A 13,397-nucleotide genomic window follows, 5' to 3' on the forward strand; every position below is an offset into this window, starting at 1 on the left:
GGGGGGGGGGGGGGGGGAGGCAGGCAGAGAACACAGGAAGTTATCAGCTTACAAAATTTGTGGCAGGATCACCAGATATTTATTTGCACTTATCAAACAGATACAGCAAAATACTTTTAATGGTATAATTAACAGACCGAAATACCTTTTCATTTCATACATTTTACTGTACATTTTCTAGTAAAGAGTGCAATAAGGGGAATTGATCGAAACTGGAGCAGACCGAATCTGGAGCAGTTCCCCATAGTAACCAATCAGAATCTCTCTATAGATTTTGTTCAGCTGAGCTTTGAAAATGAAAGAGAGAAGCTGATTGGTTGCCATGCACAGCTGCCCCAGATTTTGCCTGCTCCAGTTTTGATAAATTCCCCCCAATGCATCAATCATTATAAGGAATGTGAACCTCTCAATGGAGGGTTAAACTTTGCTTAATGTTCAGCTTCTATATATTTATAAATTGTTGTAGTTTTTTAGAAGGGAAATCTTGAGCTATCCATCCTCTCAGGTAACAGGTGATATATTTTTCACTACAGGGTGATTGTGATTGAATTTCCATAAGTTATATCCCGCCCCTAATAACCAGATCCATCTAGAAGTTTGTAATCTTACTTATTGAAGATGCCCATAGGATGGACTGACACAATTTTACTCAGCCCTGGGAATATGCACTTGCTTGTGTCAGCATTCTCAGAGCCTGCCTAATGAGATACAAATCAACATCTGAACAATGTAACATGAAAGCAATGCATGATGGGGTATGTGGTCTTGAGAAATGGAGATGGCATCACATCAAGCAGCAGGGAAAGAGACACAAAGCACACTGGGAATGCAGAAAGTTGATGAAAGTGATGGGCAGACGGAAGGCCGCACTTACTACATAAAAGGGATTTTTCATGTAAGCTTTGATTACATTATCAAAGACAACTCTAGTATGTATTCCTATTACAGCGCTGATGTTATAACAGGAGAGGAGGTGCTGTGACTGTACCACTCCTTTAATGAGAGATAATCATGATAAGAAATTATCAGCAATATTCAGACACGAGGGTTGTAATAGAGGAGGGGGGTGCCATGGGTGATAGGGTAGGCACACTTTAGGGAGGTGGGGGTCAGCAGCAGCTTCCACATCTCCGATCTCCCAGCGTCCCTTTACAAAGGATAATCTGTGGCTGATCAATGACCGGCTGTCATAACACAGAAGGCTCATATCTGAGGTCATCAGAACCCAGAAGAGCCCTCCATGGCTGCCTGTGTATATACAGCACCGCTTTGTCCCCCCAGCAGCCCTGCGCTAACTATTGATGTCGAAATTATCCTTTTCAAAGTTCGATGCAGACGATGCGCCTCACGGATCCCTTCACCCCCGCGCCTGCCCTGCGATTAGCCGCCTCTGCATGTGTGTCAGTTCTGTTTTTGTTTAGACACAGGCTTAATGACTTGTGGATGTTCAGCTCAGCGTAGGACAGTAGTCAAAGCGATCGATATTGCAGCATTTATACAAACAATTCTCACAGACATCACTGAGATGATACGTTTAATGAGAGACCTAAAGTATATGGAAACCCAAACACTACAATCTCGTATAAGCTTAAAAATGTCATTTCAAAAGTCATTATGTAAACTCCAGCTTTTATTATAATCCCTGATGATCCTACCATTGAGGTCCTTGTTCAGGCATTTCCTGTTATAGGGTGACAACACTATTCCTGTCATACATTTGTGTTCCTATATTGTCACCCAGACACATGGGCAAACGCAGAGATTATAAGTGACCATTTCAACACGCATTACACATGCATGATCTACTGTTATCACTAGGGATGCACCGATACCGTTTTTTGGTATCGAGTACCGATATTTTTATTTTGGTACCCGCCAATACTGATACTTGAAGTCCCATTAAGGAAGCCAGGCGGTGTGTAATGGCTCATGATAAGCCGGGAAGCCGGGCGGCGTGAAAAGACTCGCTTCCCGATTAGCATGGAAGCCGTCTACATGCCATGAAGCTAGCTTTCTGAGCTGCCCAGGTTCCTGATACCGGAAGTATCGGGCCAGGCATCGGAGCACGAGTACTCTCCCAAATACTCGGCATTGATACCGATACTAGTATCGGTATCGGTGCATCCCTAGTTATCACCATTGGGAACCTCGCTCTGGGAAATGTCATGCAGCTGTCATTGCAGTGCATGTAGACAGGAAGTTACGCCAAAGGAAATGCAGGAGATCAGCAGCACTGAAATGCAGCAGTGGATGAAATAAGGTGAAACCAAATATCTCATTCAAATGTCAAAATGCCATTTGTTTGATCCGCAGAATGAACTAGATGTCCTTCATTTATTGTTTAATGTGAAACTCCAGTTTTGTTGAGGGGAAAAAAAACCTAACAATCCCCCCGAGTGACCTATATACATTGCAAGGGTTTTGGGAAATGTCACTGCACGCTCATCCCGGCTCCTGTTCTGAATCAAGTCATGCAACATAACTGACTGCTAAAGGAGGATCTTTCTACATTATCCCCACCTGAGTAGTCTTGGTAATAATATGAAAAGCCGCAGCGTCACTTTTATTAGGCAAAAGTCTTAGAATGTATCTGGTGAAAAATTAAAGTGACACTAAACTCGAGTTCAATCTTTAAAATGCGTTCAAGAACCTTAACTATTAACTAAAAAAAACAAAAACATTGCGGCCGAAGGGCGTGGCTACTGTGCTATTCACTTCAATTGACCGCCACGCCCCTCCCACAACATAGTGAGCCAGCCGCAAATGCGATGCAGTACGTTCCGTCCAGAATCGGACCGGAACGCACTGTCTGGTGTGAACGAGGCCTTAATCTTAAAAAATACATTCAAGTCCCTTAACTTTAAATATAAATGTATCTTATTTGTGTATCACTCGGCTGTAGATCCTCAAATCATCTCTGAATTGGTGCTGACACTGTCCTTCCTTCTGGAGGGTGGCTGGCTACTTTTGTTCCCCATGGTCCCTGTGTGTGTTGTAAAGTAGCCACCACTCCAAGCTCACTCCCATGATGTACTACAATCTCAATACAAATTGTAAACTAAACCTGAGCTTGTAGTCCATCACAGGAGCGAGCTTGGAGCGATGACTACTTTACAACACATACAGGGACCATGGGGAACAAAAGTAGTCACCCTCCAGAAGGAAGGACAGTGTCAGCACCTATTCACCATTTGTCATACACAAATAAGATACATTAATAGTTCAGGTACTTGAATGTGTTTTTAAGATGTAACTGCTGAGTTTAGTGACACCTTAACCTTGTGTTGCTGTTGCGGTGGTGATTTGACCTTAAAGTGACATTAAACCCTGAGATTTTTTAACATAAACCAATACTGTAATGTGTGCCTTACTGTAATCCATGGTTGTTTCCCTTCTCTTTGCTGCTCTTCCTTTTAAATCCTCATATCCTCTCATGCTGGGGGAGAACTTCCCTTTGCAGCTGAGTGCCTCTTCCTGTAGTGCTGGCTCAGGTTGCAAACCAACACACAGACACCATGTATCCATTTCAGAGACAAGGCAGTCTGCTGCAAGACAGAAGTTCTGCCCAGCATGAGAAGAGATACGGATTTAAAAGGAAAAGCAGCAATGAGAAGGGAAACAACCATGGATTACAGTAAGGCGCACATTACAGTATTGTTTTATGTTAAAAAATCTGAGAGTTTAATGTCACTTTAGGCTCTGCGCTGACTTCTGGGAAGATCGGTGTGCCAGTTACAGGAGCAGGAAGTAAGATTTTGAGCCTGTGAACGTTTTAAGGCAAAAGTAGCAAATTTTAGCGGGGAAAATGGCAAACACAGCTGCTGACCTGAAGAAATAGAGCGAGGGAGATGCTAGGAACGCCACTGTCAGTGTCAAATGAACTGTGCAAATCTTCTGACTGCTACCCATCATTAATGCAATGTATTTCGATGACCTTTTTAGACACTTGTACTGCTTAGCGGACTTTCAGGATATAAAAGACACCAATGAATGCAGCTCTGTAATGATGAATACATTGTTCATGTTTTTATATTTGATGCAGTACCTGAATGTGACCCGGTATCAGCCTCTTGCAGTGCCTGTACAGCAAAGCTCAGACCGAGAGGTAGAAAAGCAGCACAAGGAGCCAATTATTTGTGCTGCAGTGCCAGCATGGGACATTAGGAGGAGAGGGCAAAGTGTCAGAGAGACAAACTCATCAGTCTGCTGCTTCTCCTGTCACTCTCCAACAATTTTGGGGGAGAGACAAGACCTCCAACTAGGGATGCACCAATACCAGTTTTTCGGTATCGAGTACAAGTACCTATACTTTGCTTTCGGTACTCATCGATACTGAGTGCCGATACCGGTGCTTCTGCTGGCATGGTGCGGGCAATCCGGAAGCCGGGTGGTGGGTAATGACATATCGCCTGGCTTCCTGATTGCCAGGGAATCCGGCTCTATGTTGTTTGGCTGGCTTGATTGTGGTTGGCCGGCAAACCAGCTACCCAGCCAATCAGCATCGAGCCAGCGGCGAGTAATAACCCGGCTTCCTGATTGCCCGGGAAGCCGCCTTTTTGGACAATCAGCAAGGAGCCAGCTGCTCGGCCAAATAGGAAGTCGGGAGATGGGTTATTACTCACCCCCCAGCTTCCTGAACGCACGGGAAGCTGGTTCCATGTTCCCCTACAGCACTGCCGGTCAGAGGAAGTTCCGGTATCGGGGGTAAGTATTGGAGGACATTGGCGAGTACGAGTACTCGCCCAAATACTCGGTATTGGCACCGATACCAATACTAGTGTTGGTATCGGTGCATTCCTACCTCCCAAGTGTTACTTGGCTATAGTGGAGACAACTGCTAGGCTGTGCTATGTGGCACAGCTGTGCCATTGTCAGGAGTGGATGAACAGAACTACAAATCCTTTGGCAAGTAAAACGGCTCTCACATATGCATATTATTTGTGTATTTAGCTGTTTGGGGTTCAGCTTTAAAATTGTGAGCACAAAGTGGGATTGGTTTTTAGTGCTGGGACTGCTCCTGGGAGACGGACGCCCACTGACAGCAGCAGAACCGCCCCGACCAGGGACCCACCAGCTGCCGCGCGGAGTCACAGCTATAATTACTGAAAGCAAGAATTAAGTATAGGGGAATACACCAAGACACTCGCCCTATGGGGCTGGAAATCATTATCAAGTATCTCAGTGAGAACGCGGAACCCGTGTCACTTAATACAGTACGTTCGCCGGGATTTTACAGACGCGGTAAATTGCCACTTTAAAGGGACACTGACACTTTGTTACAGTTATTTTTAGATTCCTATGTAAAGGGATCAGTTTAATGCCCAATACATATGATTTTATTAGGTAGATGTTTTATTAATTGTACAAGTCTGCATTCATAAATCCCTGACAGGTCACAGTATACAGCAGCAGTATCATTTGTCCACACCTGATGGAAAGGATCTCATCAATGAGTGTGCATGGGGGCAGCCATATCTGCTCATTGCCTATGAAGGGGCTGTGCTTCATGGTTTAGTACTACATGGTGATCGTGCCTCACCGTTCCTCTCTGTTATCTCCTACCAGTCGGGTAGGACTGACCGGAAACCTAGACTGTTGTGTGGCGAGGATTTTGTTTCAGCAGTTGTTGATCAGAGAGGCTTTATTGTACTGAGATTCAAACAACGACTATTGGGTAGAATCCACATAGTGGTATTGTAAATGCCAGAAATAAAATCTGGTACAGCAAAAACAAATGTCCAAAAGTTACTTCAGGCAAATGTTAAAATAAAAACGCATAGGGGAATTTATCAAAACTGGCGCAGCCAACCAATCAGCTTCTACCTTTCATTTACAAATCTTGACTGAAGAGAGAAGCTGGTTGGTTGTCAGATTTTAATTGCTCCAGGTTTGATACATTTCTACCATAAAGTGAGAAAGTTAGAGAAGTTAGAACTTCTGACAAGGGGGGGGAGGGGTATTCATAAAAACTTGAGCAGTTGCCCAATCAGCTTCTCTCTTCAGTTTGTTCAGTTAAGACTTAAAAATGAAAGATAGAAGCTGATTGGTTACCATGGGCAACTGCTCCAGTTTTTATGAATACCTCCCCCCCCACCCCCCCTTGTCAGAAGTTCTAACTTCTCACTTTATGGGGAGAATTTATCAAAACTGGAGCAATCAAAATCTGGAGGAGCCATCCAATCAGCTTCTCTCTTCAGTCAAGATTTGAAAATGAAAGAGAGAAGCTGATTGGGCAATTGCTCCAGTTTTTATGAATACCTCCCCCCCCACCCCCCCTTGTCAGAAGTTCTAACTTCTCACTTTATGGGGAGAATTTATCAAAACTGGAGCAATCAAAATCTGGAGGAGCCATCCAATCAGCTTCTCTCTTCAGTCAAGATTTGAAAATGAAAGAGAGAAGCTGATTGGGCAATTGCTCCAGTTTTTATGAATACCTCCCCCCCCACCCCCCCTTGTCAGAAGTTCTAACTTCTCACTTTATGGGGAGAATTTATCAAAACTGGAGCAATCAAAATCTGGAGGAGCCATCCAATCAGCTTCTCTCTTCAGTCAAGATTTGAAAATGAAAGAGAGAAGCTGATTGGGCAATTGCTCCAGTTTTTATGAATACCTCCCCCCCCACCCCCCCTTGTCAGAAGTTCTAACTTCTCACTTTATGGGGAGAATTTATCAAAACTGGAGCAATCAAAATCTGGAGGAGCCATCCAATCAGCTTCTCTCTTCAGTCAAGATTTGAAAATGAAAGAGAGAAGCTGATTGGTTGTCATGCACAGCTGCTCCAGATTCTGTCTGCTCCAGTTTTGATAGATTCCTCCCATAAAGTTTTACCATCTGTAATAGAAGTGGAATGAGCTCCACGTTACAAGCATTCCATATCATTCTATAGAAATGAATAAATGAAGTTCCCTCTCTCTAGAATTTGGGATGATTCATTATGAAGTGGATCTTCGTGGTGCGTATATGTCAGAGTCCTCCGGCGTGACAGATTTGAAGTCATTTTCACTTTCGTACTCGGCGGGTTGGAGAGACACGAGCCATTTTTATTTCTTTTTATAAGCTGATGTGAAAATTGCTGTCAGGCGTCTGGGGAGAATCACACGCAGTGTATACACAGTCTATGTGCTGAACGTTAAAGGGGAAGCGGGCCCACAGTACCAGATACATGGATTTCATTGGTCATAATCCTCCCTACAGGGATGTCCCTTAGAGGAAACAATGCTCATCATGTGAGACATTGGACAGATTACAATCATGTGCAATGAAACTAAATGCAGCGCGGGATTCTCTGATGTCAGCCATTTAAAGGAGAACTATGACATGAGTGATTTCCACTCACCTCATAGTTCTAAGCCGACCTGTGACAATGAGACTGTCACAGGTCGGCTCAGTAGATCGGGAGGTGAGGGAACACATACCGGGTTCGCTCACCCCTCGATCCTGTCACGGCTCTCTGCCGTGACAGGGGAGGGGCTGGATTCCCCTCTCCCCGCTCCGATCTGCCAGCGCTGACTGGCGGAACGGACGGGGGAGGGGGCGGGTACAGCTGGCTCTGCCTCTAGATAGGCAGAGCCAGCTGTCACTCACGCAGCTGGGCGGATCCCGTCATCTAAGTCGGGATCCGCTCCAGGTGCGGCGTCTCAGTATACCGGGAGCTGTAGCTCGCGGTATACTGAGCTTAGGGTGACGGGAGGACGCTAGTTTGTGTCCTCCCGTTACCCTAAGGAGAACTATGGGGAAAAACACTGACCCCATAGTTCTCCTTTAATGGGGAAGTCTGGCCAGGGAACTCCCCACCCCCACAGACAATACCCACCTCCTACATATTGGTCCCAGTCATTAAAGTCCAAAACAATGTTCAGTATAAATCGGCTCAACACATTCCAGAGGCATCAAAGCAAAAGGTGTTCAAAGTCTAAAGGCAGCCAAAAACCTGATGATCACAAGCTAAACCTTGCCATCATCAGAGGAAACCTTTCGTCCGATGATCGAACCGGCGTCCGATTTTCATAAGGCGGCCCCATCCTGCCCCGATTATCGCAAGGTTCAATCAGCCTGTAGTGAAGAAAATCACCTGGACGAATTGCGTTAATCGACCGCACAGATTTTCGTTTGCGCATGAGCAGTGTAAATCTTACAAATTTTGACGTACGGAAACGCCACCGACCTTGTGAAAATCGTACCATCAACCAAAGTTTTCTAACCTGCTGGATAGTCAAAAGTCGATCGATTGTACAGTATTTGCGGTTGTACACTGCCCATCAACCGTACGAATATCGGACGCAAACGCGATCGCATACGAAAATCGCCCGATAATCGTAAGGTGTATGGGCCGCTTTACAGTTAGTTTTCTTTAAAAAGCAGCTACAGGTTGAGGTAGAAAAGCCTGCCCCCGGCCAGCATGCTGCATTTGTTGTTCTCTGGGGAAGCAGTGGTCTCCCTGTAGAGGTCTGACATGCCCCCCTGCTGAGTCAGAGCTAGAGCTCTCCAATCAGCTGGGAGCGAGAACTTTTCTGATTGCAGACTTGTAGGTCTCACTCAACAGGGACATGTCACACCTCTGCAGAGAGACCACTGCTTCCTCACAGAGAGCAAGGGTCCTTCTCTGCAGCTGTTTGGAAGTAGTGGTCTTTCTGTAGAGGTCAGGCATGTCCCCTGCTGAGTAAGAGCTAGAGTTGTCCAATCAGCAGAGTAGCATGTACTTTGCTGATTGCAGAGTTATAGGTCTAGCGCGAAATGGGCATTTCACATCTCTGCAGAGAGACCACTGCTTCCTCACAGAGAGCAATTTTCCTTCTGTGCAGCACTCTGTTTTCATGCAGAGGTCAGACAACACTCCTGAAGTCTGACTCTACAGGGGTGTGTCACGCCTCCAGAGAGACCACTGCTTCCTAACATAGGACAAGGGTCCTTCTGTGCAGCACTCTGTTTAGAAGCATTGGTCTTTCTGCAGAGGTCAGATGCAACTCCTACTGAGTCAGAGCTTTGGTTCTCCAATCAGCAGGGAGCATGCTCTTTGTTGATTTGAAGAGTTGTAAGTCTGACTCTACAGGGGTGTGTCTTCCCTCTGCAGAGAGACCACTGCTTCCTAACAGAGGACAAGGGTCTCTCTCTGCACCATGCTGGCAGCGGTCAGGCTTTTCTACTCTGGCTGTGGCTGCTTTCTAAACAAAGTTAACTGTGGGGCTAAATTTGAACAGAAAGGTTAGTTGGAGGAACTAAGTGACCCAAATACATCCCTAAATCTGTGGTCACGTGACGTGTCGGGTCTCCAGTCATCCTGCATCTTCACTGTTGAATGAGAGGGTCCTTTTTCAGTTGCCCACATTGCTGCCTGGGGTTGTGAGCACTTCCCATGGTGTCCATCAGTGAAGTCTTCAAGGGTCCTGAGGACCCCAGCAGTGGGATGGTGATTTTTTATGATGAGGGACACCTATAAGACCGGTCAATGGCAGGCCTGAACTGCGGCGGTGTATGACCAATCTTCGCTCCAGGAACACGCGCCCACACAGGGTCACATGATGCCATATTTAGGTATGTTAAGAAAGGCTTAGGTTTTTTTTAAGGATTGTGCATGGGTGTCAGGGATGGGGTTTGCCCTGAGATTGACTTTAAGACTGGGGAAGTCTTTGCAACAGACCTTTTTAAAGGGTCCTCCAAACAAAATCTTAATTCTGTTAAAGGTGGGGGTCTGGTGGGTTGCATCAGCTGCTGGTGTCTCAGTCCTGGTCTGCAGTCATGTTGCTCACTACACAGTAAAGTGCAGACATGCAGAATGTAAACAAAGCAGTTTTTTCCTACTGGCTGGTGTCTGTGAGGAGTGCTCTCACATCTTCAGGCAAGGGAAAGACCGGGGGAAGAATTTATATTTGCAAAGTTGCTTGGTGTACAGGACATATATTCAAAAGTACTGTCATCCCATAACAAATGATATCTCGCTATGTGTAACCTTAGAAAGAAGGCAAGCGCAGAATTAAAAGCGTATTCTCTGTTATTTGCATGTAATTAGAACCTTTGGTGACAGCGCAGCCTCCAGCGGGATTCAGATGCCATGAGGCACAGAGACATCCCGCAGAATTCTAGCAACAAAAAAACAAACATGAAGTTCTGCCGAATACGGACGCAATTGTAACGGACGTCTCGGTTTTCTGCTTTGACAAATACCCAGCGTCCTCCGATTTTGCTTCCAGCATGTGGAAGGTCTCTCTTGGTTTTTTTTCTTTTACTCGTGTAATTAATGGCCTTTGGAACTCGCTTTACATGCGCAGCAATAATTGGGGCATGTCAGGGAGGAGATTGTTGGACAATAGAAAGGAAATAACTGTGGAAACTCAAGCTGCAATCAGTAACGTCATCATGCTGATGGCACGGGATCTGTAACAACAAAAAGGGGACGGATTCAAATGTTCGATTTGCCAATCATTCGCTGCTCTTTCGCAGCTGAGCGCCTGGGGAAGCCTCGTTTGCAGCCACTGCCCAACATCTGATTCTCCATACTTGAACTGGATATTCCAGATCTCCGTAACATTCGCCGTCGTGATATGGCCGTTGTTACATTTTCTGCACCTGCTCCATCACTTTGCGTCCATATTTGATACGCATTTGATGTGCGGCAGCTGAGAATTTGAGTCCAAAATCCTCATTTGCAGATGCAGTCTCCTCCCGCCACATGAAAGTTTTTAAACCAAGGCAATGCGTCTATATGCTTCTGGATTTGCTAAATATCCCGCTTTTGTATTTTCTTCTTTAAAGGGGAATTTCAGACAAAACAATGTTGGTCTCAAAGAATGCAAAAGGCCAGAACTGCCTCTGGGCAATGTAGGCCGGAGACCATAAATGTCCCATCTGTGTTGGGCTTGTTTGGGTTCCCACAAGGGGTGATGGTGATACTTCCAGTCATAAGAAGCATTGGTCATGGCAGATGGTTTTTGCAGATTGTCGATGGCATTTTTACTCTCTTTTCCCCTTATGGGGAAATGTGTGTCTAAACCAGCATTTATCAACCTATTTTCACTCATGTCACCCTTTAAAAGTATCCAAAATTTTAAGACACCCCAGTCTAAACTGTAAAAAAAAAATTATTAAAAAACAACATGTTGCCCCTCTAAAATTTATACCAAAACCTTATCCCAGATAGTGGTCTGGTATGGATTTTAACAAGCTACTCCAAACAAAAACAAAACATTGGTGTTTCTCCCTTCACACTAGAGACCCCCCTTTCACATCAGCACCCCACCATCCACTTGTCACTACAGCACCCACCAAGAATTCAGGAGTCAGGAGTGCGATGTGACATGTACAAATACCCCTTTCACATCAGTGTTCCCCATTACATTCGAAGCCCCCTTCACATCAGAAGCCCCTTCCTTTCACATCACAGTCCACCCTCTCACAGTAGGGGCTTCGCCTTCTCATCAAGAGCCCCCCTTTCATACCACCATCCCCCACTTACATATCAGAGTTCCCCCTACACAGCAGGAGCCTGCCTGCAACATACCAAGGCATGACGCTATCCAAAGATTTCAAGGCACCCCTAATTACGTCAGAAGGCACCCTGGTTGAGAGGCTGGTCTATAGCCTAAGCAAAATGTCATATACAGTATTGCAGCTTGCCAGGCTGGTGGCTGCATTAGTTTTTTCTTTTCCCAGGATTTTTTCAGCTGGTGATCCTGCCAGTAACATACTTCCTGCCCCAGTGTGACAACATTTAGTTATTAAATTGTATCTATGGAGGAGCAGTGTTGTCACTTTAAGACTGGGCTATAGAACACCCTCTATTCCTCATCTTCATTAAATAGAGGGGTTTGTGTTGTAGTTCATAGAAGATAATTTGGAAATCTGATGGCGTTGTTTAAGATTTTATGTTTAGTGTGCAGGAAGTTACAAGCACGCTGGCTTTCTGGCAGGATCGACGTGTATTTTTCTGTACTTATAGAAAATGTACTTAGCCTGGGAAAAGAAAACTAATCCAGCCCCCACATCTAAGCACTGGTAAGCTGCAGTATATTAAATATGCGTTCTTGGGTTATATAGCTACATAGTAGGTGAGGTTGAATAAAGACACAGGTCCATCAGGTTCCACCTGTATACCTATATACCTGGGTATACATACACTTGAATTGTTCCTCCACAGCTGTGATTTCCAGTTCAGATCCTCTGCTTGTTTAGCCTTTATATATTGGCCTTTGTGCATAGCAGGTCATGTACAGTATATGTATTACACAGACCAATGTGTATTAGATCTTTAATCTAGTGAAGCAGAGGACCAAACTAAGCAGCATAGCCCTTTAAAGGGGCCACATTTTATATACTGAGGGCCACCTCTACCTATTTCCAAAATCAACTAAAGCACCTTGTTGACTTTACTATAATAGCTGCATGTGTCAAATTTACTCCAGTTCATCGATGTTTAAGGGGACAGAAAACATTTCTTATGAACACTATTGGAATGCTCAGGCATTTGCTATGGAGATGTTTGGGGCCTCATTCAGGACCACTTGCAGCCTAAAAAACATCAGAGAACCAGTTTTTCATGCCTGGGTCATATAGTATTGGGAATAAACCAGCATAAAGTTGCTGTCTTACCTCCTGGAGCCACGTGGACGTAGTCCATCTCCGTCTCAGAGACTACATTGCCTTTGCAGAACACGCTGGGCCGTGGAGCCATGTTGTTGGGCATAGGCCGGTAAGAAGCTTTGGCCTGGCGGATGAAGGTGTGAAACATTTTCGGATCTTCTATCCGTCTCCGGCAGTTCACACAAATAAACCCCAAAGTCTCGTCTCCTTCGGAGAGCAGAAATGATTCTCGTGTTCAGTAGAGTTTGGCAGGAGCCCCCATGTCTCGGATAGAGAGCCCGCTGAGTCCTCTGTAATCTCCTTCTCTAGATTTGTAGCTTCCTCTGCCCCCTGCTCAGCTCCAGTCCCGTCTAGTAGAGTTTTACTGATTGTGACTTGGAGGGAGATTGACTTTGTCTGGCTGTCACTCAGCCCCTTCACAGTGTCACATATGCTCCTGTATTCTGTCTCCATCACCAGTAGCTCTGATAGAAGCTCTCATGTTGGAGAGAGAGCGGTGTGATAGCAGCGTCCTAAAGGGCAAAGACCACTGGCCTAGCACAATCAGATTGGCACTCAGAGTAGCAGTTGGGGATATCTTACCAGGTGTTATGGTCACTATATGTGTCACCCCCTATCTCTATCATACATGGGGCATAGGAAAACAACAGGGCTTTTTATGCTTTAATGCATGATGTAGCTGTAAACCCAGAAAAACTGTAAAGCCTCCTTTTTAAAAGTATGCTTTAATTACTGTATGCCCTTTTATGTTTTTAATTACCGTACATTTTGCTTTTAGCGAAATGACCCATTGATCCTCCCAGTTACAATCTTCACACTCATTC

The 13,397-nt window shown here is 45.1% G+C and overlaps 1 protein-coding gene across 1 annotated transcript in view; it reads right to left on the minus strand.

Annotated features, from left to right (window-relative positions):
- LOC108791575 (voltage-dependent L-type calcium channel subunit alpha-1C-like) overlaps positions 1-12,721 on the minus strand; it is a 338,499-nt gene extending 325,778 nt beyond the window's left edge. The window contains exon 1 of the mRNA XM_018562093.1: positions 12,583-12,721. Within this exon, the coding sequence (XP_018417595.1) occupies positions 12,583-12,721 (139 nt within the window). The remainder of the gene's footprint in view (positions 1-12,582) is intronic.
- Positions 12,722-13,397: the final 676 nt, after the last annotated feature.

This window comes from Nanorana parkeri, unplaced genomic scaffold, assembly GCF_000935625.1.
Source record: "Nanorana parkeri isolate BGI_ZX_2015 unplaced genomic scaffold, ASM93562v1 scaffold560, whole genome shotgun sequence".
Taxonomy (NCBI): domain Eukaryota; kingdom Metazoa; phylum Chordata; class Amphibia; order Anura; family Dicroglossidae; genus Nanorana; species Nanorana parkeri.